The 25,551-nt window shown below is 46.4% G+C and overlaps 1 protein-coding gene across 1 annotated transcript in view; it reads right to left on the reverse strand.

Annotated features, from left to right (window-relative positions):
• Nucleotides 1–617: 617 nt before the first annotated feature.
• Slc6a3 (solute carrier family 6 member 3) overlaps nucleotides 618–25,551 on the reverse strand; it is a 38,179-nt gene continuing 13,245 nt past the window's right edge. Inside the window, exons 4-14 of the mRNA XM_052159871.1 lie at nucleotides 21,372–21,510; nucleotides 20,203–20,337; nucleotides 17,521–17,624; nucleotides 16,081–16,205; nucleotides 11,884–11,996; nucleotides 10,741–10,869; nucleotides 10,072–10,171; nucleotides 7,967–8,067; nucleotides 6,490–6,657; nucleotides 5,342–5,413; nucleotides 618–641 (exon numbers count right to left, since the gene is read on the reverse strand). Of these exons, the coding sequence (XP_052015831.1) occupies nucleotides 618–641; nucleotides 5,342–5,413; nucleotides 6,490–6,657; nucleotides 7,967–8,067; nucleotides 10,072–10,171; nucleotides 10,741–10,869; nucleotides 11,884–11,996; nucleotides 16,081–16,205; nucleotides 17,521–17,624; nucleotides 20,203–20,337; nucleotides 21,372–21,510 (1,210 nt within the window). The remainder of the gene's footprint in view (nucleotides 642–5,341; nucleotides 5,414–6,489; nucleotides 6,658–7,966; nucleotides 8,068–10,071; nucleotides 10,172–10,740; nucleotides 10,870–11,883; nucleotides 11,997–16,080; nucleotides 16,206–17,520; nucleotides 17,625–20,202; nucleotides 20,338–21,371; nucleotides 21,511–25,551) is intronic.

The raw sequence follows: 25,551 nt of genomic DNA on the forward strand, positions 1-25,551 counted from the left end.
ACCATAATCTCTGGTCACCTGCACCAAGTCCCTTGTCTTCCATGGCTCAGAACAGACCCTGCGTGTATGTAATATGAACAGGATGCTAAGGTCATGGTGTCTGCTCAGAGCCAAGCACCAGGAAAGGACTTGGCATGTGTTAATCTACCAACAGCAAAATAGGATAGTTGACATTGTAAATTTAAGCAAAAGAAATGATCTAGGCAACTACTGTGAGCACAAGGATTATGGCACAGTGTATATACAGGTACCAAGGTCCCTCTCCTAGAATGCAGGGAACAGTATGACCTGTTCTCCCAGGGTGACCACAGATGGAAGAGTCAGTCTTGCAGGGACAGGATACCAGCTAGGCGTTTCCCACCCAGTAAGGATAGGGACATGGTTGACCTCACTGTGTAGAAGTGTGTGTTTTTACAGCCACACACAGACAGAGGCTTCTTTGTGGTATGTATTGGGTGTGAACAGTCAAAGACTGAAGCCCATGCTTCCATTATTTTTCCTTACGGCAAAGGGGAAGTATGGAAGTGGCCCTCCTTTCTTGACACGCAGGTTTCCTTTGTGATCTCCCTGTCCCCGCTATTGTGAGATGGCCCAGCTGGCAGCTGTCTTCTTCCACTTTACACCAACAGCCAGTGGCGCAGCTGGAAAGAATGCATCATTTATTTACAAGTGTAAAGCAGACCTTAGAACCATGGCTTATGGACCACTGACTCTGTGATGAAATCAGGGTCGACTCAGCAGGTGGCACTACTTGCCCATGGGGGAGCTTACTGATGATGGATACCACTCTTGAGGGGCACCAAGGGCTAATGACCTGATGGAGACTTTTAAGTACTTGAATTACTTGATGAAGAAGGGACCTGTAAACTAGGTAGCACAGCTAATATCTGTAATCCCGTGCTCAGGAGGCTAGCAGGTATGGGTTTGAGGCCAGCCTGCACTACAGTAAGATTCTGTCTAAAAATAAAAAAAAGCAGAATAAAGCAAACCAAAGCAAAACCAACATAGCAACAAGTAACCAAGCCTTGTGGAGCTCAGTTGCTTAGAGGGCCAGAGTTCTTTTTGGTCAGCATATTTGTGATCAGTAGCTGAGGTGAGATATGCAGAATATCTTTAGATATAGGGTTGGCTCCATATCGTCTTCTTACTGATTTGTGAGTGATCCAGAAGTGTCTGTCCTTCTCTTCTGCATGCTGAAACTCTCTTGGGTCCATTCCCCAGAGTGCTGGACTCTGAAGCTTGTTTTGCCCGTTGTGATCTAGATACAAGTCAGGAGTAGCTACTGGGTGGCTCAGGGATGGAGAGCAGTTGTTGTTCTGCTGCTTGCTTGCTTATTTCTAATCATGGGGTATTTATTGACACTGACTGATGAGATCTGTGCTGCTAAACACTTTCAAAACAATATTCATAATACTATTGTCTGGTTCAAACATTGAACCAGAGATAGAAAACAGGTCACAGCCATTACCTCCACATTACTCTCTTTGGTTTCCTCACAAGTGGCTCTTTGGGGATTTTTCATTGCTGGTTAAGACATGCCACAGCATGGCCAAGGGAGGGCATAGCCTAAGGTAGTCTATAGGTAAGGCCACCACAGGCACTGGCTAAGTATGGCATGGGACCCAGGGAAAAAGCAGAATTCTGGTTGAAGGTATAAGGAGGAGGGACAGAACCTAGAATACTGTCCAACTGCAGCAGCAATGAGGATAGCCCTACCTGCTTTGTGTCCTTGTCACCAATAGAAGCAGATGATTAAGGTTGCAGGGTAACTTACATTTCAAGAACTGGGAACATGGAGCTTTGAGCAAGGATTATCAAGAACTGGAACCTAGAACCCAGAGCCTAGAGAGTTCAGAGTCCAGGACCAGAGATGTTGCAATTGGTGCAGTGTAGCATAGATATCTGTGGGATGCTAGAAAAAGTGACAGTGTGAATCTAGAGATGTGTGTTTTAGTTGACAAAATGAGGCTTGAAATGTAGCTACTAGAGATGTGGATATGATTGTGGAGATAGGGATAGATTATGGGCTGTTGACATAATATAATATTACTGAGCAGGCAAAGTGGATGGACTTGAGGCACACCCATATTTCTGATCAAAGGGGAATAGAATAACAAGGCTGAACTTACCATCTGAAACAGCCCCAAGTAAACATCATGTGTGGCCATGGGGTTTGCAAGACACTGGACATCAGGTAGTTATGGTTCAATGATACCTCAAGAAGAATGAATGAGGCAGTCATCCTACCTGCCTTTGGGGGCCTCTGAATTTCAGAGTGGGGTGAGAACTCAGAGAGCTACATGGAAATCGAGGACCCATGTGGCTCTAGCTTGCAGGACAGAGCAGAAGAGAACAGCTGCAGAGTTGGGCTGAGGCTTGAGCAACACGTGTGACAGACACCCAGGACTGCTTTGCAACAGTCAGGATATGGGAGGTGGCACCAAGGGACTTGTGGGCTGGAACATTGCCTGCCTCTGTTGGAAACTCTCCTTACTCAAGCCAGTGCTGCAGCAGAGAGATGGATCTATGGCATTTCCTCTTGGGACCCACCCAACAGATCTAAAAAGATCCAAGGAGCTCCAAAAATATTTAAAGGTACTGAAAAATATCCAGCCAGGTGTGGTGACACATTCCTTAAATACCAACATTCTGAAGGCTGAAGTAGGTATGTCTGTGAGTTAGAGCCTAACATGATCTGCATAGGAAGTTCCAGACAGAGTTACATAGTGAAACCCTGTCTAAAATAAAAATAATATAAAAATTGTTGGAAACCCCGTGACCCTGCAGGGGATAATCCTTCAAGGCATGGTTGGCATTTTGACATACTCCTGGACACCAGGCTTCTGACAGGAGGCCGCAGCTCTCCATAAGTCTGTGGCCATCAGTCACATAAGGGCAATGCCCCAAACCCTTCTACAGGTAGAGGACATGACCTGTGGTCACATAGCCTCAAGACAGATCCCCATTTTAATGAGGTACCTAAAGACTTGGAGGCTTAACCAATAAACTCCCCTTCCCAGACACTCCTCCCTGTAAAAGGTATTTAACCTCAGGCCTGCCCTGAGAAAGGGGGTATGGTTTTACTCAGTGCCACTCTCTGCCAAGACAATAAATACCTTAAAACCATGGACCACTCTCAGAGCGGTGTCCAGTGGCTTCACATTGCCCTTTCCACCATAGCCCGACACCTGCCAGGCACTTGTGTTGAATAAGTGCAGTCAAAACTCCCATGTCTCACCTCCCCCAGTGGCCTGAGCCCAGTGGCAGAGTAGGTTCAGGACACCCCATTTAACCTAACACAAAATATCCAATATATAGGGGCTGGGAAAAGCCTGGTTGGTAAAGTGCTGTCTTTTGCTAACAGGAAGACCTGAGTTCAACCCCAGGAGATCTGTGTGGAAATCATGTTATAATCTTAATGTTGGGGAGGTAGAGCCAGATGGCTCCCTGGGGATTTGCATTAGCAAGCCTACCATACTTTGTGAGCTTCAGGTTAATGAAGTAAATGGCATTCTACTTCTGTGAAAACTACTACTGAGGACAGAAACTCAGAATACCCTAGGGCATTCCTCCAGCTTCCACAGGCATGCACACACACACTGCCTCCTACTCCAACATGCACAGGCAGAGTTAAAAATTATCCAGGATGCAATAAGGGAAAAGCCATGTGCTTTGGCTATGATTAGGCTTTACCAGACACAAAAAAGCAAGATTTAAAAACAAAGCCCTAGTGAGCAAAGCCTGACATTGACCCCAACTGACAGAAAAGTTCTCAGATGACTTCACTGTGTTTGTTCAAAGAGTTAAGAAGAGTCATAGAAGATACAAAAAGATTCAAAAAGGACCTCAGAAGAAGAAGAAACTGACAGGCAAAAGGGTAAATGCTCTCTGTACAGGCTCTCAGAAAAACATTGATTGACTTAAAAATGAATGGATGGATCAATAAAGGCGAAGGAAGTTCTCATTGATTCAGTAAGCACAGAAGCATGGGCTGGGAGATGCATCAGGAAGCATCCAAAGGATATATAGCAGGAATGCAGGGAGTGAGCCGGTGACGTATGGACAAGAACCAGAGCCACTGTGCAGTGGTGTCCCTGAAGTCCAAATTTTAAAAAACCTTTGGCACATAAGAGTGCCAAAGGACCCAGACATACTCCAGAGCCCAGAGGCAAATAAGTAGAGCAAAGGATGTGTTTGTTTGTTTGTTTTGAGAAAAGTTGCTTTATGTAGACTTGTCCATCCTAGAACTAGCTCTGTAAACAGGACTGGCTTTGAACTCAGAGCTCTGCCTGCCTCTGCCTCCTGAGTGCTGGGATTAGTGTGTATCACTACTGCCCACTGCAGAGGGGAATTTTCAAATTCTGTGTTTTTAAAACTGTGTTTTAATTTTTAAAAGCTGTGAAGGGCCCTTAGGACTAGGAGTCTGGGAGCTTTCAGAGACACAGGTAACATGAAAGGGATATATATATATATATATATATATATATATATATATATATATTCTACTTCTGTGATGTACTACTGAGGACGACATTCAGAATACCCTAGGGTGTTCCTCCAGCTTCCACAGTCTAAGTTTTAAGATCAATGGGGAGGTGAGAGGGATGTTTCACACAAACTATATCAGATGTAGCTACCATCAAAGGGGATCCTGAGACTAAAGAGCATTGTTGGGGGGGGGGGGGGGGGGGGGAGAAGCCTCTGAACAGGTCACACACTTGTCACCTGCCAGTGTGACACAGAAAATCACCTGGTTCTCAAAGGAGAGAGGAAAGGAGTTAGACCAGGGGGCTGAGAGATCCTGTTCTCATTGCAGCTTCCCCAGCCTGCCTGCTTTCTCCATAGACATAGACCAGGCTGGACCACCGTCCCTCATTTAGACCTCCCTGCCCTCAGGTACTCTGACGGACATCTGACCAACTCCAAGCTTTCATGAGCCTTTCCCCTTTGAACCACAGCCGTCTGGCTCTGTTTCTGGAGCTTCTCTAGGCCCTCTGTCTCCAAGATACTTTTCTTGTCTCCAAGAATAGAGAGCTTTGATCCTAGGGCCTCTCACATTTGCCCTCTCAGGACTCTTTCCCCGCAGGCAGGCATCCCTGTCAATGTCACCTTGGCTGTACATTTCCGTGGATCTTTTCTACTTGCTGGCTGCCCTACCCACAATCCAGGGCTTCTGGGTGGCTTTGGCCAGCACCAACAATCTGCAAATCATTGTGGAAAATTCTTTTATACACACAGCTTCTTTGTCTTCTGGGGGCTACTAGAGCAGCAATAAGGTGAGGATATTATTCAAACCTCTCTGAATCCCCTCTTTAAGAGTTGAATAGGGTGTCAGACTCACCGTGAATTGACGCACCTCTCCTCTGTCTACTAGCTGGCGGTCTTTCTCGGGTGTGATGGCATAGGCCAGTTTCTAAGAGAGAACGAGGTTGTTGATATAGCATGGGGCTCAGGTTGGCACAGACCAGCCACCACCCACTATTATTATTATGATGATCTATCTATCTATCTATCTATCTATCTATCTATCTATCTATCTATCTATCTATCTATCTATGACTTACCAGAAGGAGTCAGGCTCAGGAGCCATAGCCTCAGGTTCTTTCCTGAGAGTAAACCATCGATGCTCTGCAGTGCTGGCTGAGGTCTCTATCCCTCAGTGGATGCATGCAGGCCCCTCAGGGCCTGTCACTTGCCCCCTATAGGAAATGTTGCTTCCTTCTGTTCTTGGAACCCAGATGTTACCCGGGCCTCCAGAATAGACTTCAGGTGCCAGGGTTGTCCTTGATTCTCATTTGGACATAGTGGTAGTCCCATTCCTTCTAAAAGTTTGGCAGTAGAGGGGCTGTGGCCTTGCTACACATTCTGATGTCTGTTCTAGACCTAGTCTGGCCTGACTGACAGGAACCTCTGAGTGCCAGCCTGTGAGATGAGGGACACCAACACCAAGGGACTCTGTGGCTCCAAGGTGGAGTCCTTGAGCCCCATAGGTACAATGGGATTTGCTGCACAATCCAATGAAACTGCTTCATGGAGACCCTAGGACTTCGGTATGGGATTGCATCTGGGAATCAGTCCACTCACAATCCCATTCATAGAAGTTCTAATCTCTTTCAGGAACAGTAGGGGGTGGGGGGGAGAGGGGTGGGAGGGGGTGGGGGGTGTCAAACAGGACATGTGGGTATAGACTAGCATCACACAGACACATGGATGCAGAGAGGCAATTCATACAGATAATGGCATACCTGAGTACAAAGAGACAAACGGGCATTCATAGTTGCAGATGTGATGTACACACACGCACACACACAGACATGTGTCAACACACTAGCACACAAAACACAAACATGGCATACACATATGTGCCCCCTCTTTCCACTGAAACATCCCATCATCCCATCATCCAAGCTCCAGCCTCCTGCTACCTGATATGGCCCAGAGACAGAGACAGTACCTAAACCATTAGAACGAGACACTTGAAATACCCACCTCTCGGAAGGACCCTGGCAGGCTGCAGAACTTATAGGTGGCATAAATGGGCACCATAGCCATGGAGGATGTGGCAATGATCCAGCCCAGGGCGTTGGCCCAGTCTGGGAAGATGTAGGCTCCATAGTGTGGCGGTCTGAAGGTCACAATGCTGACCACGACCACATACTGAAATAAATGGGCACAGACATCAGGCAGCTTTTGCTTGTAGGTATGAAGACAGAGCAGAAAAATCAGCAAGCTTCTTACTCCTAACCACACAAGTCACAAGTGCCAACCCTAGTCAGACCACCTGGGCTTGACTCATACAACAATACAACAGCTTCCTGAGGAACCAATGGCATATCTACACACATGCTGTGTAACTATATATGTGTTTCATACCTAAACATGTGTTCACATGTATGTCTACCAGACTGTTCATGCCTATATTGCACTGATACATGCACTATATATTTATACTCTATGCTTGTGTGTGTACAGTATACCTAAACATGTGCCTCATACTACATGTACTCTGCACATGTTATTTGTATCTGAACATTACAGCCCTTCCTAAACATAGGAAGTCTAGTGGATGTGGGTTAGGATGTATTTTTATGTGCAAACCCTCTCCTGTTGTATATACGTCTCAGGGTCAGCAAAGTTTACTGTCCAAACACATTATCTTGGAAAACACACTTGGACACACATACTTGTCTCATACTTGTTTTTGGTTTCAATAGATGACACATTTCTTAGAAAGCACTGTGTCTGCCAAAGCCACACTCTTACATGTAAATTGATTTTGATCTGGCCAGTTTGTTTGGAAGTGTTATCTTCTGCAGAAATCACGTAATAATATGCTGCAGTGTTCACTTGTCTGTGGCCAGATGGTAACAAAGTGACCTAGAGAAACATGAAATAAAATCTTTTTTTCTGCTAAGGTTTTAGCTACCTATGGGATGGGTTTAAAAATTAGGCTTAAAATTGCATAAATCACGCTTCCATGAAGTTGGTGGAATGAACTAGGTAGCATAATTTCAATGTTTTACCTAATACCTGCAAAGCAATGTATAATGAAGCTCAAAAGACTTTGTCACATCTCCTAAGATCAAGGCCACCTCTTTCATATTGGGGAGGAAGCTTGTCAACAGGAAGAAGACAAAGATGGGATAATTTATTTTTTATTTAAAAAAAAAACCAACTGTTTTATTCAGAGATGAGAAGCCAGTGCTGTAGGGTTTCCTAGGCAGGTCCCCTGGCCACCGATACTGGCTGTATTCTATATATGACCACAGAGTGAGTGTAAGAGCTTCCCCCAGGCTGCAGAGGGCTGTAAGCTGGCTTGTGTAGCTACACATATCAGTTGGATCTAAGTCACTGCTAACTACTGCATGGAGCTGGGTGAGCTCTATGGCATCCTTCTCAGTGTTCTTAAGACGCTGGGATGGATTCAAGGGCAGGGACAGAAATTTCCAGGGTCCACAATCCTTACCAGAAGGAAGCAGGGGCTGACCAGCTTCCAGCATAGCCTCCAGTACAGATTGGGTCGCTGCCCAGTCATCTGCTTGATGTCATCACTGAATTGCTGGACGCCTGTGTGTGGGGAGAGGTGGCTGTGAGACCAGTCATGTAACTGGATGTGCAAGTCCTTCTCAATCCGTCCCTCATCCTTTAGAGCCCATAACCCTGATTCTACTTAGCGGTGTATTGACTGGCTCTGATGAAGCTTCAGAGACGCTGGTGGTCTGCTGGATGAATTGAGGGCCCAATGATACTTCGACCCTACCCTGCTTTACCTCCTTCTCTGGGTCTCACACCCTCCATACCTCTTTTTACAAGCAGTAATTTCCAGCTTGTGAAACACTGTGTCAAGCACATCTAGCATGAAGCATACTATTTTGCAGGTCAGCCCAGGGGCTGCATCACTACCTTCTATCTCCAGGATTTTCTCATCTTCAGCAACCGAGACTCTGTCCATTCAACTCTAGCTCTCACCCCAACCCTTAGCATTCCACTCTCTGTCTCTAGGGACTTGAACTCTTGAGGGATTGTATATAAGTGGTTTCACAGTATATGTCCTTTGTGGGCTTGCTTGCTTCACTTAGCGCATACATCCATGTTGGAGCATGTTTCAAAAATCTCTTCATTTTAAAGGCTGAATATCCCAGTGTGTGTGTGTGTGTGTGTGTGTGTGTGTGAGAGAGAGAGAGAGAGAGAGAGAGAGAGAGAGAGAGGGAAGGAGGGAGAGATTAATTTAAAGTTGTCTATGATTCTTTTCTTTTCTTTCTCTCTCTCTCTCTCTCTCTCTCTCTCTCTCTCTCTCTCTGGTTTTTTTTTTTTGGATTTGGTTTTTTTTTAATTTTTTATTCGATATAATTTATTTACATTTCAAATGATTTCCCCTTTTCTAGCCCCCCCACTCCCCTAAAGTCCCGTAAGCCCCCTTCTCTTCCCCTGTCCTCCCACCCACCACTTCCCACTTCCCCGTTCTGGTTTTGCCGAATACTGCTTCACTGAGTCTTTCCAGAACGAGACAGGGTTTCTCTGTGTAGCCTTGGATATTCTGGAACTCACTCTGTAGACCAGACTGGTCTCAAACTCAGAAATCTGCCTGCCTCTGCCTCCCAGAGTGCTAGTATTACAGGCGTGCACCACCACTGCCTGGCAGTATCTATGATTCTTAATAACTGGAATTTTCTCTTAGCAGTTTACTTTAGAAACATCTTTCCTTCAGCAGTATCATTCAGCTTTTCTTATTCAGGAGCTGGTAAGGAGATATTCTTAATGGAGACCCCCTTCACCCACTTCTGACCTAGTCTCTGGCTTGTGGGACTGCAGTGGGATGTCCAGCTTTGGAAAGCTTGGATGACCTCCACGGTCTCATCAGAAAGTCTCTGACTAGAGTTCTGATCGAGGTCTCCTGGTTAGAGCTCCATACTTCAGTCAAGCTCATGAGGTCCCCAGGACCCTGCAGCTCAGCTTCTACCTCCAGCTGGCTCCTAAGAGGCCTGTGGTCAGCTTCAGACCCCCCAGGGACACTTAGTACATAAATGGCCGATGGGCTATTCTTATAGAAGGACCTATGGTTCTAACTTATGCACAAGCAACTTGGCTGGTCTTGTCCAGAAGGAACTTGTGAGGCACACCTGTGGGTATCAATCATGCTTTGACATCCCTCTCACAGACAAACTGAATTAACTCATCAAGGTCCTTATAACTGAGAGGTAGGTAATCTACCCAGATAGAGCTGAAGCTATTCTGTGCTTGTTCATAGGGCCTAGCTAGCTGGATGGGCATTTACTTTTTGCCAGTGGCTATAAAGGGTCTAGCACCCCAATCAGCCTTGTTTTCCCACTCAACACAGCCTCTCTGAACACCTCTAACCACAACCTGGCTTCCCGGAAGCCACTTGACTGTTCTTCTCAACCCAGTAGACAGGCGTTGAGCATACACCCCGTGATGCCATGAAAGACATAACTTAAACCTCTGGAGTCTAAATGCCTCTTTTCAAAGCGGTTTTGCCAGAAAGCAAGCAGGAAGGCACTAGCCCAGCTATCACACTGATGCCACAGTGCTGGTCTGATCACCAAGACTTACCATAAAACCAGGCTACCCCAATGGCTTCAATGAGCACACCAAAGAGGATAGATGTGCCAGCTGCAAAGTGATCCAGCAGGGTGAAGACATAGATGCCACCCTGGAAGAGAGGGGATCTGAATGAGCTTGGGAACAGCTGCAGCAACTATACCATCAAAGTATCTTCCCTAAAAGGTCACCCATTCTGTGGGTTCACTGTGGAGGTATATCTTATTTACTTTTATAAAGTTTGCGTTGAGTCATGGATTCACACACAACTTCTTAGAGACACATCTATTACACTAAAAATAGAAACCACTTTTCCCCTGCTTTCCTTTCCCAGGCTCCAGATAATAAGGGTCAGAAACACTCAAATGCCAAGCTTGGTAGAGTCTCCTGTAAAAAAGTGGCCAAGACCCCACAAACAGGACTCTGCCACTTTCCAGACCCTCTTCATACCTAGGAAGGCAGCTTTAGCTGCAGGAACATCCCAAATGATGCCTGCGTGCTGACTTATCTCTGGGACCAGGTTCCAGACCCATGGCTGCCTTACCTGTGACTACAGGGAAGTATTTACATGAGGGAGAGGATGAGGTTTCTTAGAAATGATGCAGTGTGTCTGTTCCCATGGCACCAGCTGTGCTGCCAGGCACCAGGGCTGACATACGACAGGAACAGGAAACTACATACGTTGGTGACACAGAAGAGAGACAGCAGGAAAGTAGCCAGGACAATGCCAAGAGTGAAGAGCTCTCGATGCCGATGTAGCAGCTGGAACTCATCGACAAGCCCAGTGATCACAGACTCCATGCCCCCCATCTGTGGGACACAGAGAATGGTGGTTGACACTACCCTCCCAGGCCTGACTTCTCATTTAATGAGTGTATGCTCCGGGTGGTGTGAAGAAGGGAGTGCACAGCAGACTTGGGGTAAGATGAAGAAGGAGCCCTTGCTGGCTAGGAGCCCTAGTGACACAAGCCTCAGAAAGAGTCCAGGGATGGTGACCACAGTCACCTCAGAGTCACTGGGCCTATGAAGTGCCAAGTGGCACTTATGAAAGTCTTATGAGAATGGTAGCACGTGCATGACCAAAACAAAATGTCTGTCCCATGAGCACAGCCCCAGACTGGGCATTGGCTATGTCCCCAGTTGCATTACAATGTCCCCAAGTAGTGCCTGTGATTTGCAGCTGGGTGAAAGATGAAGGTGGAGCTATGGTATGAAGTCTGTGTTCTTGGAAAGAGGGATTCTTGATTCAGGCTTTCCACAAAGTTTACAATAGCTGAGCTGTGTTAGGGTGGGTAAATGACATGGGGCAGCCAGAAGGTGCCACCGGCCAATTCTGATATTAGGGATCAGTAAATAATCTTGAGCAGTTGATGGGGCTGAAGGAGTCTAAGAAAGCTCATGGCTCCAGCCTCTAAGGTTGAAAACCAGGGGGCTGCAAACAGAGTTTCCAAGGCCCAGCCTAGGCTACTGCCAGCTTCCATCTATCCTAAGGGAGTCCAGGGCCAGGAAAGTCGTTATTTTGCACCTCTGAGGCCAATCACTCTGTAATTCTGAGCCAAACCTTTCGCAACTGGGGCACTGCTCTGTGTGTGTGTTCAGACCCTGATATACTGGATTAGGAAGAAAAAGGGTAAGTTAAATTCCAGTCACTACCACTCCGGTCCAGGGAGGGTCCCCAGTGCTCCTGGTTGTGTTTAAACCTGATTGTCAGTCTCTGCAATAAGCACATGAAGTTTGAGGGATTGTTTGGGGCCATACCTACCCCCATAGGAACAGGCCAACAGCGAGGCACAGCTATGGAGCCTTGGGACATGCATTACTCACAGCACTGTCGATACCCAGAGTGAGCAGCATGAGGAAGAAGACAGCAGCCCAGGCCGAGGACAGTGGGAGTGTGGCGATTGCCTCAGGGTAGATGATGAAGATCAACCCAGGTCCTACAGGCAGAAACCCTCATCACCGCCACAAGCTCGCTCCTTGCTTCCCCACTTGGCACACCAGGAGCTCACCACTGCCACAAGCTTGCCTCCCAGTTCCGTACTTGTCACGTGCCATGGTTTGCTTTGTATTGCTGCCTCTACCACCCTTGGTCACTCAGCTGAGCTAATGCCAGCAGTGATCAGATCACTGGAACCCTTCCCCCCCATACTGCTTTCTTCTTGCTTTTCCTTAAGAGTCCTCCTTCCTGAGAATTTAGCAGCTACTGGCTGAGGTGCTCCAGGAGCACTTAGAAGATGGTCACCTGAGAGAGCTTCTCAGCCAGCTTGCACCTTGTTCTCTGACTCACTTATGCCCATGGGAATGGGAAGAATAAAATCGAACCATGAATGAGGGAAAGGGATCACCAGCAGGTGCTTCAGCCTCAGACAGTCTTGATGTCTTCCCAGTTAGTTTCTCTGTACAGATCATACATACCCCACACATACACTAACACACACACACACACACACACACACACACACGTGCAGGACACACAAGTACATGTATATATACTTATACCCACATGCACAGGCATACTATACAGGCAGGAACACACAGCAAGGGCACATATATGCACAAGTACACACACAAATGCACACCTTGTCAAGCTGATTTTCTTTTACATGAAGCACTACATTTAGGGTGTGCTCCGGACTTCTACCCTCCTGGAATACGACAAGACCTCTACCTTTCCTCTGAAGTTGTTGGCAGCCAGTGGCTTCTCTGACTATGCAATGCAGAATACAGTGTCACCTTCAAGTGACTCCTTTGTAAATAAGTGGGATTTCTGTTACCCACTGACCCTGCAGCAGGGAGCCTGAATATTTAGTTGAGAATTCATCCACTAGGGTCCTGAGGGGTTTAGAAGGGTACAGCATACCATCAATTCCCAGAGGACTCAGAAAGAAAGCAGGAAACAGCTTCAGCCTTAAGCTACCAAGATACTGGTCACTGGAGCACAACCCACAGTCCTGTCTGACATGGGGACTGAGGCTGGAGGGTCCCTAACATGATTCTGTTACCTTGTTTCTTCAGCAACTACAAGGGCACATTAGACCAAGGTGACACAGGGACAAAGAGGTGTCTGCCTCATGGCTTGTTGGGGACACTCCTTCCTCACTTCCATCAGTGACAATATTGTGTGGGCAGGGGCAGGCACACAACAGGCACCATGCCAATACAAATGCAATCTAATCTTGGATGATCCCTAAGCAAAAAAATACTACCCCCCAACCATGCAACCCAGAGTTGGCCATTTTTGAGACTTGACTTGGTGGCAGGGCTCCTCATTATAGGATAGACCCTACATTTCTAGAGATATACTTGGAACCGGTTGCTTCTGTCCCTTCTCTCCCCCTTCAGCAGAGCAAACTCTGCTTTACTCTAAATGACACACCACTTAACAATCTTCAAAGAGTCAAAGACCAAGGAAGTTTGCAGGGAAGGCCTTGGCTCCAGGTAGTTATCAAGGTGCCCTAAGGGACAGGGCACAGTTTTCAATACTCAAGTTTAAATGCTCCAGACCCTGAACCTGGGAAATGATCCTTCAGTTCTGCTGAGGATGAATGACAGACACCACGCCCTTCTCTTTCTCCCTTAGTTCTTTCACCTGTGGCCCAAGAATTAGTTGTAAATGACATTTGCTTTTCTTGTTAGAAAAGGGACAGAGGCTGTCCACTTTACTTTCAGGAGTCAGATTTTACCAGTTAGAGCTGTTTGTGAAGACAAATGGGAGGGAGGACTCTGAGTGTAAAGGTGAGCAAACTCTTGGCTGTGTTTCCCTGCATTGCGTTTCCTCTCTCACCTCAGCTGTGCTTTCATAGAGGAAAGAACATGGCTGAAGAAATTCTGGCCATCTTACTGTCTTCCTCCAGGCCCAGAACCTCCCTTTGACTCAAACCTGCTTCCCATTTGTAATCTGAAGGCCCTATTCTCTGTTCTCCAAGAACCAAGGGAACAATTGAAGTGGACCCCAGCTGGTCCTCAGGGCACAGGTGGTATAGCCCATTAATCTCTATGTTCCCCTCCTTGTATCTGACACTCAGAAGTGATTGGCCAATGGTGATGTCAGTCATAGCAAGGTGTCCCTGATTCTAAGCGCAGCAGCCCAGCAGGAGAGAACCCCAGGGGTGCCAAATGAAAGCACAGGATGGGGTAACCCCCAACTAACTAGATCAGTCTCTAGAGAGAAATGATATCTTTGTTACCAGTGATGGACCGCAGGATAAGCCTGAAGGCAGGGGAGAGGTCCCAGCTGACAGACCCCCTCCAAACCACCTTTGGAGAATTGTAGTTCTGTGCTGACCCACCTTAGGGGCTGTTGAGCCTCATCTATAGCCAGACAGATTTCTTCAATGTCCAGAAGCCCTTTTGCTTCACACTTGTATGTCCTGTGGTCTTCTACATGCATATCACACTGAGAGGTGATGTGAGTGTATGTGATGGCGCACATCTTTAATCCCAGCACTTGGGAAGCAGATGCAGGTGGATTTTTGAGTTCAAGGCCAGCCTGGTCTACAGAGCAAGTTCCAGGACAGCACAAAAAGTCATCAATTAGTCTAGGCTGCCTGGCCAGCAATCTCCAGGGATGTGCTGGTCTCTGCTTTCAAGCACTGGGACAAACATGTGCCAGAGAACACAGTATTTTAATGAGGGTTCTGGAGACTGAACTCAGGCTCTCAGGCTCACCAACTGAGCCATCTTCCCAGTCTCCCATGTTGAAATTTAATTGAAGATGGATTGATTGATAATGAGGTTATAGGGCCTCCACGAAGTATTGTGTTATGGGGGACACCACCCTCGTGAAGAGATTATTTATAGAGATTAAGTTAAGGCTCTCAGAAGTGGGCCTCTTGGGACTGCACTGCTATTACATTTTGGATGGTGAAGACCTAGTTCATAGTTGGTGGTTTGTTGGGAAGTGTTTGGGTCTTAGAGACATCATCAGTGAACAGGTTCGTACAAAATGGGCCCTTGTATGTGGTCCTAGGTGGGGAGAAGAAGGTTATGTGGGGTGTCCCCAATTATTCTCCCCTTGGCTTATTAGTCGCCTGGAGTTTAGCATCTTGTCTCACAATGCTGACCCCATCATGATGTTCTGTCTTGTCACTTGTCCAAAGTGATGACCAAGGCGTGCTGGGCACAAAACTCCAAAACTGAGCTTGACTAAGCCGTTCCTCTTTTAAACTGATTTTCTTATGTATTTATCATAGTGACCAAAGGCTGACTAGTGGGATTAAACATAAAGTGGACACTTATAAAGTGAGGCCACCCTATGTGCTTAGCCCATTTGCACTGGGCTGATTCTTTCCTCTCCCTTCCATCTGGAGGCCCTCACCAAGGACATACTCATGGGTGCAACATGCTCTTAAACCTCTGTGAACTAAATTAACCTTTTCTTGTAAAGTCATCTAGCTTCAGGCATTTTGTCATAGCAATAGAAAATGGACTAAAATATAACATCATCTGATCACACTGAGCCCTCCCCTCTACCTTTCCTATTCTTAGTTCCAACTTCTAGTTATGGAGAGATACTCAGTGTCCAAAACTCAGCCAAATGAGAAGGAAAAGATATCATAGTCTAAAGATTCAGGGACTTTTCTGATAGGCCAAAATCTCATTCAAGCCTGTCAGAATCTCTAGACATTTACTAGGAAACATTGATAGCTAATGCTCATTTTGGCAAGTGATGTTAAAATCTAGAACCATCCTGTCCTGATATTATGTGACTGGAACAGCTCAGTATTCACCTCCCCTGTCATGGCAACTCCTAGGGGGCTCAAATGACATCTGACAATATCTACCCAGACCTCCATACAGTATTTACAAGCATCAGGCTGAGGAACTGAGGTGTTGGCTGAACCACTGGTTTCATGTGAGCTCAGCATAGAAGATATGGAGGGAGCAGGGCAGGAAGAACAAGGGGGGGTGGACTGGGGCTGGAGTCAGCAGTTCTTAAACCCCAAATCCTTTGGGCCTTAGCCATGTCCCTCTGGTCTTTCTTCAGAGAGGGCAGAGTGCGAGTGTGTGGGAAGAACTCACCATCTGTGGCCACATCCCTGATGGGCACATTGTGCTTCTGTGCCATGTATCCCAGGAAGGAGAAGACGACGAAGCCAGAGGAGAAGCTTGTCAGGGAGTTAATGGAGGTGGTGATGATTGCATCTCTGTAGAAACAAGACAGACTGTCCTGATACCAGTTAAGCAGTGGTTCTGGGAATTCCCACTGTTATGCATTTTCAGCATCTAGAGCAGCAGTGGGTAGACTTGGAGGGAAGCTTCTAAGAGGGGCACCATCCAATCACCTATATAGCTGGGAGAACCTGTCTGGTACTCCTGGGCTTGGGGTAGTGGAAAATATGACCACTCTGTGTCCCACTCACTGTGTCATGGTGGCACTGGGCTACCTCATATGAGTCCTGGAACCTCAGTGTGCATGGGTTTTGGGGCCAGTGAAACAAAGTTTTCATGCACACCTGGAGGTGCTAGAGTGGCAGATATGGTGAACCTACTCTAAGCATTAATGATAAGGGACAGAGGCAAGTCTAGAGAGCACTTGGGAGGATCAGGGTTCACCACTGTGGCCAGTCTACTGTGGAGGACCCAACAGTTTGCTGTGGTGTGCCTACCCAGGTACACACATGAGCTTCAGGTAGGGCTTGCCTCAAGACTGTGGTTTGCCCCCATTCTTCACTTTATTTTCCTCCATGAAACTTCTCCCAGTGCCTTGGAATCATTTTTCTGTGTTTATTCTGTATTTTTAGTGCTTTTTGTCCTTAGGATGAGTAAGCAAACTTAAGTTCAAGGAGAACAGGCCTCAGCATCAACTGCATATGTTTTTAGGAGGACTGGGGTCCACCATGTAGTTGCAGGTGAAACAGGCCAAGCTTCTCAGAGCCAGAGACATCCTCCCAAGCCCAGGAGCCCTCAGTTTAGGCTATGAGGTTTATAGTCAGATGCCTTGAGTAAAGGTCTTAGGTAAAACTTGATCCTGAGCATGAGAGGGAAAATCCATGGGGGCTGGCTGGGGAAGAGAGGGTGAAGAGAAGGAAGGAGAGACACAGGCATATATGCAGAGGAAAGGCTAGCCTGTTATCCTGGGGAGTCTGGCTCCTCTTAGAAGGTACCATACGTCACCATGTATCTCAGTATCTTCTTTAAAGTGAGAAGCAAGACTTTGTTGGAAGCTGCTGTGGAAAGCCAAGCATGGTAATTCAAACCTGTAACTCAGTATTTACAAGGCTAATGCAGGAGGAGGGGCCATAAATTCAAGGCCAGCCTGGGCTACATAGTGAATTTCAGGATGACTTAAGCTGTAGCATGAGACCCTATCTCTAACACAAGAAAAGGAAATCCATGTGACTCAAAGGCCTTGTGATTTTCCTCCAGGAATGCTTTATTTCCAAAGAGGCAGATCCCAGGATCAGCAACACTGACTAGGTTTTACAGACTGACTCCCAGCAATAGTACCTCAGGGCTTACCTATAGCAGTTATTGGTGAACTTATTGTAACTGGAGAAGGCAATCAGTACCCCAAACCCAACGCCAAGGGAGAAGCACACTTGGGTGGCAGCATCGATCCACACCTGTCACAGCCAGAGATGGGAGAGCATGAGGCAGATGATTAGAGAGAATGGGTTGTGAGTTAGTTCCACCTGAGGGAAGAGTGGGAGTTGTCATCACGTAAAGTAGGCATCCTATCTGAACTCTGTGTTCACCTCCAACTGTGGCTGCAAAAGTTCTCAGCTTGGTGGCAGTAGGTACCTGCTGTCCCAGGAAACAAGCCTCCTGCCCCTCCTGCATGCCTGGTATGAAAGGAGATGGCAAAATGGAGGCAGTGTTTTATGTATCTCTTGTGGTTTCAGGAGGCACATGGGTAGAGCTCCCAGGACACCGAAGGCCAGAAATGGATGCCCAGCAGACAGCAGGCTCATTTGTCTGAATGTAAAAAGAAGGATGCAAGATCTGATAGTTAAACCAAAATGATAAAGTCAGATATAAGCTTGGGTTAGGGCTATGCTCAGACCACCTAGGGAGCCAGGCCTCAATTGCTCCTGGGTAGCTTTGCTGGGAAGGCTAAGGAGGAGCTGCTGAAGTCCTCCCAGGGATCTGGGCCTACCACCTTAAGTATTTGGGGGCTGGACAGTACCAGGAATTATTTCTGAATGTCCATAGCCCTGGTAATCCAGGGTAACCCAGGGGCCTAGAGACTTGAGACAGTATCAGAGACTGGAGCTCTGGGCTGTGAGAGCCCAGACGGCAAGGGATCTGGTGTCCCTGACCTGGGTAGCAATGTTCAGAGCTTTGGGCTATACCAGTGTTGGGGAATGTGTGTTTGAGGAAGCTGGCCAGCCAGAAGGTTAAAGTTACAGAGATGACTAGGGCATCAGCATGGTAGAGAGGCCAAGTCCAGAGTGGTTGAGCAAGTGGGTAGCCAGTGGAGTGGTCTTACTGTCCTGTGTGGCCCTTATATCACAGCACACTCAGTCATCGAGATGGCTCAGGTTGGAGCATTATCACCAAGGACTTGTCCCAGTGCTTACCCAGATCATTGTGTGTGCTTTTCACTGGGCTCACAGCATGCGTATTGCTTGGGCTTCTATCACACCTCATTCAATGCCTCCATGGCCCCTGCTCAGAAGCCTGGCTGACCTTACCTGGACCACTTTCCCCTGAGGTACTAGAAACAGTTTTCTTCCTTTTTTTCTTTCTTGGTTGGTTCTTTGTGTTTATATATTTGATTATCTAGGTATCTCTTTCTATCACATATTACTCAGCCATCTATTGACAATCAAATCTATCAATATCTAGCACCATCTAATATCTATCTACCTACTGGCTACCTATCATCCATCCATCCATCCTCCATCCATCCTCCATCCATCCACCATCCATCCATCCACCATCCATCCATCCATCCATCCATCCATCCATCCATCCATCCATCCAATCTTACTGTCATCTTAATTTCTCACAACCTCTCATCTCTGTGATTTGCCTTTTTTTTTAAGCACCTTTTCATACGCAGTGTCTTTCTGCTTTCTTTGTGGACTGCTCATCTGCTTGCTGACACTCCAATAACCTTCATTTTACTTTTCTCTTGAATTCTCAAACATGTCCTCCCTGATCTTGGCTTTTCTAGGTTCCCACAGGGATGATGTCCATAGTCCTCCTGGTTCTGGTTCTACAGATCCTTTCTGCTTTCCCCCGGCTCTTCCTTCACTCTGTGGGGTGTGTGCATGCACTCAGGCCTTGCCTCCACCTTCATACAGACTTTACTAAGGATACTGTTACTCCCCACTGAGCTTCCTTATCCTGATCATCTCATCCTATCTGCTTCTGCCTCAGGTTTCTACTTCAGCACATTCAGCCCCAGTACAGATCCACAGCCCTCCTGCCTCCCAACCCTCCTGCCCTCTCCATTGGAGACCCACACACCTGACCAGCTCAAGCTTCAGCCCTAGTGAGACCTACACACCTCTTGCCCTGGCCCTAGTCTCAGTAGAAACCTACACCCCTCTAGCAGGACTACCACAGTATCTGAGCTTTACTCTACTGTCTTTGTGTTCTATCACCTGTCCCAATTTAGCCCTAATGGCTTCCAACAACTCCTCGTGGAATAATATCACAGCTACCTCTCTAAAATGCCTTCTGTTTATTTTTTTCCAAAAATGGTGCTGCCCTTTTAATCTCTCAGGATCATCTCCCATAGCCTGGAAGAGCCCACCTTTTATGAGGCCTTCTCCATATCTTTTAACCTAGAGTAACTCCTTCCTTTACTTAAGAAACCTTCAGCCTACGAGAACTTGGGACTCCCAAAGATAGACCTTGATTCATAGGGCCTTGAGGCAGCTCAGCCTGAAGACAACTAACACAGAGCCACAGACCATGCTCTTGGTGCCAACTTAGAAACACACATACACACAATTCCTGGAACCCCAGATGAAGATTCTCTTAGCTCCCTGAAGTGTCTTATGACCCCTCTTCCACTAAAGCTGCCTATGAACAGACAGATATATAGGCTGGCCTGCATCTGCTGACCTCACAGGATGGGAAGGAAATGCTGCTGAGCCACAGATTGGGCCTCTGACCCATATGCAGGAGCCCTGTCACAGAGCCTCACTAGCCCAAAGGACTGCAAACCACGATGGGGGCTGCACTCACAGATGCCTCACAGAGACGGTAGAAGTCCACACTGAGGTATGCTCTAATGCCATCCATGGCCCCAGGAAGGGTGACTCCACGAAGGAGCAGGGCTGTGAGGACCACATAGGGCATGGTAGCTGTAATCCACACCACCTGGAAGAAAGAGAAGACAGTATCTCCAAGGAGCATGAGTCAACTGCAGTGGGACTTTGCAGGTGGGACCTTATATTGATGCATCTTGAGTAGTCTGTGGGAAGGCATAATTCGAGGTATGAGGGCAGAGACAGTGATATCTGCTATTGTTGGAGGGTTCCATGTATTGGCACATGTAGTATCACAGGATTATTTGGTTAAAATAGCCATATGTACGCATACCAATATAACTCCCAAGTATTTTCATCAGTAAGAAAATAATTTAACTTCATGCTGGACATACTGTTATGAACAATGTTCTTCTCCATATTCTACCCCAAACACAATGTCTATGATCATCCACCATGATCATGCTTCCCCTGATCCCACCAAATCATGGTCACATGTCCATTCTCATTCAACCGTAGTCATGTCCCCTCTTTACCTAAACATGGCCATGTATTCATAGCCAAATCAACTATAGCTACCCATCTACTCTCAACTCAACCATGACCACCTGTCTACTTTCCACTCAACCATATTCATGTTCCCACTCATCAAGCATCACCTCATGTCCACCTCCCACCCATATCCACATGTCTGTATACCCAGTAAAGGCTATGTGACAACTTACCCAACCATGGTCGCATGATCATCCATCCAATAATGACTACATGTCCATACACTAATCACAGCCACATATCATCCACTGACCACTGTCACATGTTCACTCACCTACCCATGGCTACATGTCATTTATCAGCCTTAGTCATATGTCACCCATCAACCATGGTTACAAGTTCACCCACTCAACATGGTCACATGGCCACTTACCAAGCACAGCCATGTGTCCAGTCACCAAACTATGGCCATGTATACACCCATGCAAACATAACCCCATGTTACTCTACCCAACTATGGCCATGAGTCTACCCACCAACTGTGACAACATATCTGCTTACACACTATGGCCATATGTTTATCCACCCACCTATCTACCCATACCCACCCACTCCCAACTATGTGTTCTCAGGTCCTCTTGGCTAGTACCTCACCTTCCCTGAGGTCTTTACTCCCTTCCACAGACTGAAGTAGAGCAGAACAATGACCAGCACTAGGCAGGCTGTGAGCTGCCACCGTGGAGGGCCCAGGTCATCAATGCCACGGCTCTGGTGGAGGTGCAGCACACCACGCCTGGAGGAAAGAGGCAACAAGTGATTCTGGAGGAAGCAACTGCTTCCCAGGATAGGAATGGGACAACTGAGCTAGTCCCTATTCTCCTCATCTTTGTCATCAGGAAAGTACCTGATATGATCTGACTATATTTATAGTCACCCTACCTGCTGAGAAAGACCCAAAGCTATCCTCTGAGTTACAGAACTTTATTCATCCCAATACCTCGGAGGCAGAGGCAGGTGGATTTCTGAGTTTAAGGCCAGCCTGGTCTACAGAGTGAGTTACAGGACAGCCAGAGCTATACAGAGAAATCCTGTCTCAAAAACCAAAACTAAACAAACAAAATGATGGACGGAGAAGCTTGATGCCTTGCCAGGAACCCTGAAGAAGGTCAACACTACCCTGCTCCATCATTAGATCTGAATTTTGGAGTTGGGAGGGAATAGGTAGCTTGGGTCTACAGAGAAATGGAGATATCAGACACTAGAAGGTACTGAATGAAGCCACCATGCGCTGCTGTCTTGCAGTAGTCCCAGGATACTTTGCAGGGATGAAACTAGAAAGGCTCTGGGCCGTAAAATCACATGTGCATGTTCCTGTGCATTTTGTATTGACTTTTCTCACCCTTGCTTGCATAGTTCCTACTGCTCTAAGCAGTCTCCCTAAGGAATGACCTGGTGTTGGAAGTAAGTCCATCTACACTCATCTTTGAGGGAAGCCATGATAAGGTGAATGTGTGGAAGGTACACTTGCTTCTAATGTCGATGTAGGGTGGAGTGGGGTTGCTGCATCACATTCATAGACAAGGGCTTTGAGACCCTAGTTATTCTAATGCTGATTCTGCCTAAGGAAGTGGACTTCATAGGGAAAGTAGCCACTACAGTCCAGGTTGGTTTTACTGTGGGCCAGATGAGGTTTCCCAGGAAGTTAATACCCAGCCTCACAATGGAGTACAAGTAATCCGAATTTTCGGGAGATTTTCATCAGAAACAGGCCTCATGGTACCAAGTTGGAGGACTTTGTTTCCTGAAGTTCTAGAGACATACCTCGGGTGCTAGCTGTTAGCAACAGAGACAGTGTAGCACTAAAAAGCTAGCTCAACCCTCCAAACATACTCCAATAGCAGTTAAGGCCAAAAACCCCAGACAGGGGTCTCAGTCTGGTAAGGGTAGGGGGACAGACTCTTGCAACATGAGACAGCCAGAGTTGATTTCCGTCCTCAATATATATATGCACATACACGAATACCTAATGTGTCTACATGAGGAAATGTTTATATCTATATAAGCATACATGCATAAGTACCTACATGTATATGTGTAAACATCCACACAAACATGCACATACATTATACACACACAAGTGCATGGCGCACACACACAAGATCTCATGGACAATTTAGAGGAAAGTCCATCCCTCTCCCCCTACTCCACAGAAAACCTTACATTGCACAGTAGGGACACTGCTCTCGAGAGCGGGTCCTGAAGTCAACAAGGAAGGTGAAGGTGATTTATGGATAACTTTAAGTGATATGAAGGGCTGCCATGGCTAGCTCAGCATACTCACCAGCACTGAGAAAGGCTTCACAGTACCAGTTCTTTTGTGTTTTCTTCCAAGCTGAGATCCCAACTATGTGTCTTTTGCCCTGACTGAAATCTGTACTAGGAGCATCATGTATAGAGTCTCTCTGGGTCCCTTCTCCCCATTTTACAGATAGAGGAACCAGAGCATAGAGAAAATGAGCTCTGCTAACAAATAGCAAAGTTAGGATCTCAGCCCAAATTTCTACCTCCAGTCCCTGGATTTGCCCACAGTAGCATGCTGCAATAGATAGGTGAGGCAAGACTATAGCCTTGCCCACAGAAGGGTGCTAAAACAGAGAAGTGAGGCCATGCATAGCTGCACCCTAGCCCTTCTGGAAGGAGAACCAGACACTGGACTGGAGGGAACCCAGGACTGAGATTTGGGGGAGGGGTATGTGCAGATGAATCGAGCCAGTGCCCACTTTCACCTTCAGGAGCCCTCACACCTGCCAGGATAGGGCAGGGTTCTGAAATCAGTTCTGGGTCTTGCTGAGTATAGAGAATGGACTGGAGCACAGAAAGCCCAAGAAACTTCACATTGTAGGACAGAGTCTTGGAAAGAAGGTCCCTTCTAGAAAGGATCCCCACAAATTGGCCTGCAAGTGTGTGAAGTCCTCACTGAATACCAGGGTGCAGTCTGCAGGAAACTAAGATCAGAAAGTATATCCACAGAAGCTGGATTGATGTTATCATAGCTCACTGAGAGCTAACAGTTATTCATTAGCCAGGGAAGAAGACTTTATTGGTTACAGAAAGCCATGAAATTAGAGGCTAAACTATCCTTCAAGGGAAACTCCTAGAGCCACAGCACAAAGCTTAAAGTTGCAGAAAGACCACATAGCACCCACCCACCTGATCTCCCAAAACAGACCTCATGTTCCTAAAGGAAGACAAATAGTATGCTAAATACTATCATCGTATAAAAGTCACCAAGTCTACCATCTAATAAAGATGATTAGACTCCATCCTCTATGGTAGCGTGTGCTACATGTAATCCCAGTATTTGGGAAGCTGCAGTAGGAGGAATACAAGTTTGAGGACAACCTAGGCTTCATGGTAAGACCTTGTCACAAACCAATGGGACAGAATTGTTTGGTGCTAATATTTCCAAGAGCAGTGAAAAGCCACTAGTTATAGCCAGCAGCCTGACACTAACTCAGTGTTCTGAACTTGGTTCTTCATTTGTATTTGTTTCCCACAGATAAATTCTACCTCATACTGAAGTATTAAGGCTGTAAGTGGTCTAGCAGGGATGAGGATATTCTAGAGAGAGTTATGCCCTTCACCTTTGGCCATTAGACTATTGAGACAATGGACTCCAAGAAACTGGAGTACCCCCAGGAATGCTATGCTAACAGAAGAGAAAGCCAGAGTCTGAGCCAGACAGAGAAGACACTTTTCTCTGAAGAGAAATTTACAAGTTGTTATACCACTTTAGGAAAGAGAGAACGATGACTCAGTGTTGTAGGGCCACACCACTTTGACCATATTAAGTCTGGCCCCTACTTAAACCATATCCTAATGTTAAGATCCCTAAAGATGGACTTGGTGGGAGAATAGCTGAAATGTTTTGTCCCCTTTCTCAGGGTGGCCATATAGAATAAACCTCCTTTTTCTGTTTTTCACTATTAATCTGGTTCATTTAATTAGCTTATGGAGAAGAAAAAATACTGTGTAAAATCAGCTGGTACCTCCACACCGTATAAAAATGTACATAAAAACGTGTTGCTACAACATGTGTAAGACCTGTGCTAACATCACACAAGAGACATGAGAAAGTTGAGAGGAATACTATGAGCTCTGAAGGGTGTAAAAAGTGGGATAATGCCACTGGGAGATGGATGGGTAACCAAGACTCATGGTGTTAATGTTATCTACTAAAAATGGGCAATCTAAAGGTTATTACCCAATAGTGCAAATAAATATAAGAATGAGAGTCAAATAATTCAAAAGAGGAGGAACAGATAAAACAATAAAGAAAGAAAGAATTGAGACAAATAGAGAAAACACCGAGAGAGGATCTAAACTCACCCATACTGGCAACTACTGGACAAAAACTCCAGTTAAAAGACAGATTGTTACACCAATTCTTTGCATCTTCCCAGTCACTCACTTCCAACATGACACATCAAGGTTAAAATCAAAAGGATGAAACAGGATTGCCTGGCAACCACTAATTATAAAAAGGGGCAGGCATGCTTATAACTAGACACAATGAATTCACAAGGAGGCATACACCCAAGAGGAACACTTCCTGTTCCTCTTGGTTGTATGGGACAAAATGAAGGCTTAATATTTGTGAACATGTATACTTCAGGTCACCCAATCATTAGGGCCAGGGAGAGAGAGCTCAGTGAGTAAAGATGTTTGCCACCAAGGAAAGAACTGACTTTCACAAGTTGTTCTCTGATATCCACATGCAGGCAACAGTGTTGTAAATACTCATGTGCATACTAGAGCATACACATACACAAAG

Source organism: Apodemus sylvaticus, chromosome 16 (assembly GCF_947179515.1).
Source record: "Apodemus sylvaticus chromosome 16, mApoSyl1.1, whole genome shotgun sequence".
NCBI lineage: Eukaryota > Metazoa > Chordata > Mammalia > Rodentia > Muridae > Apodemus > Apodemus sylvaticus.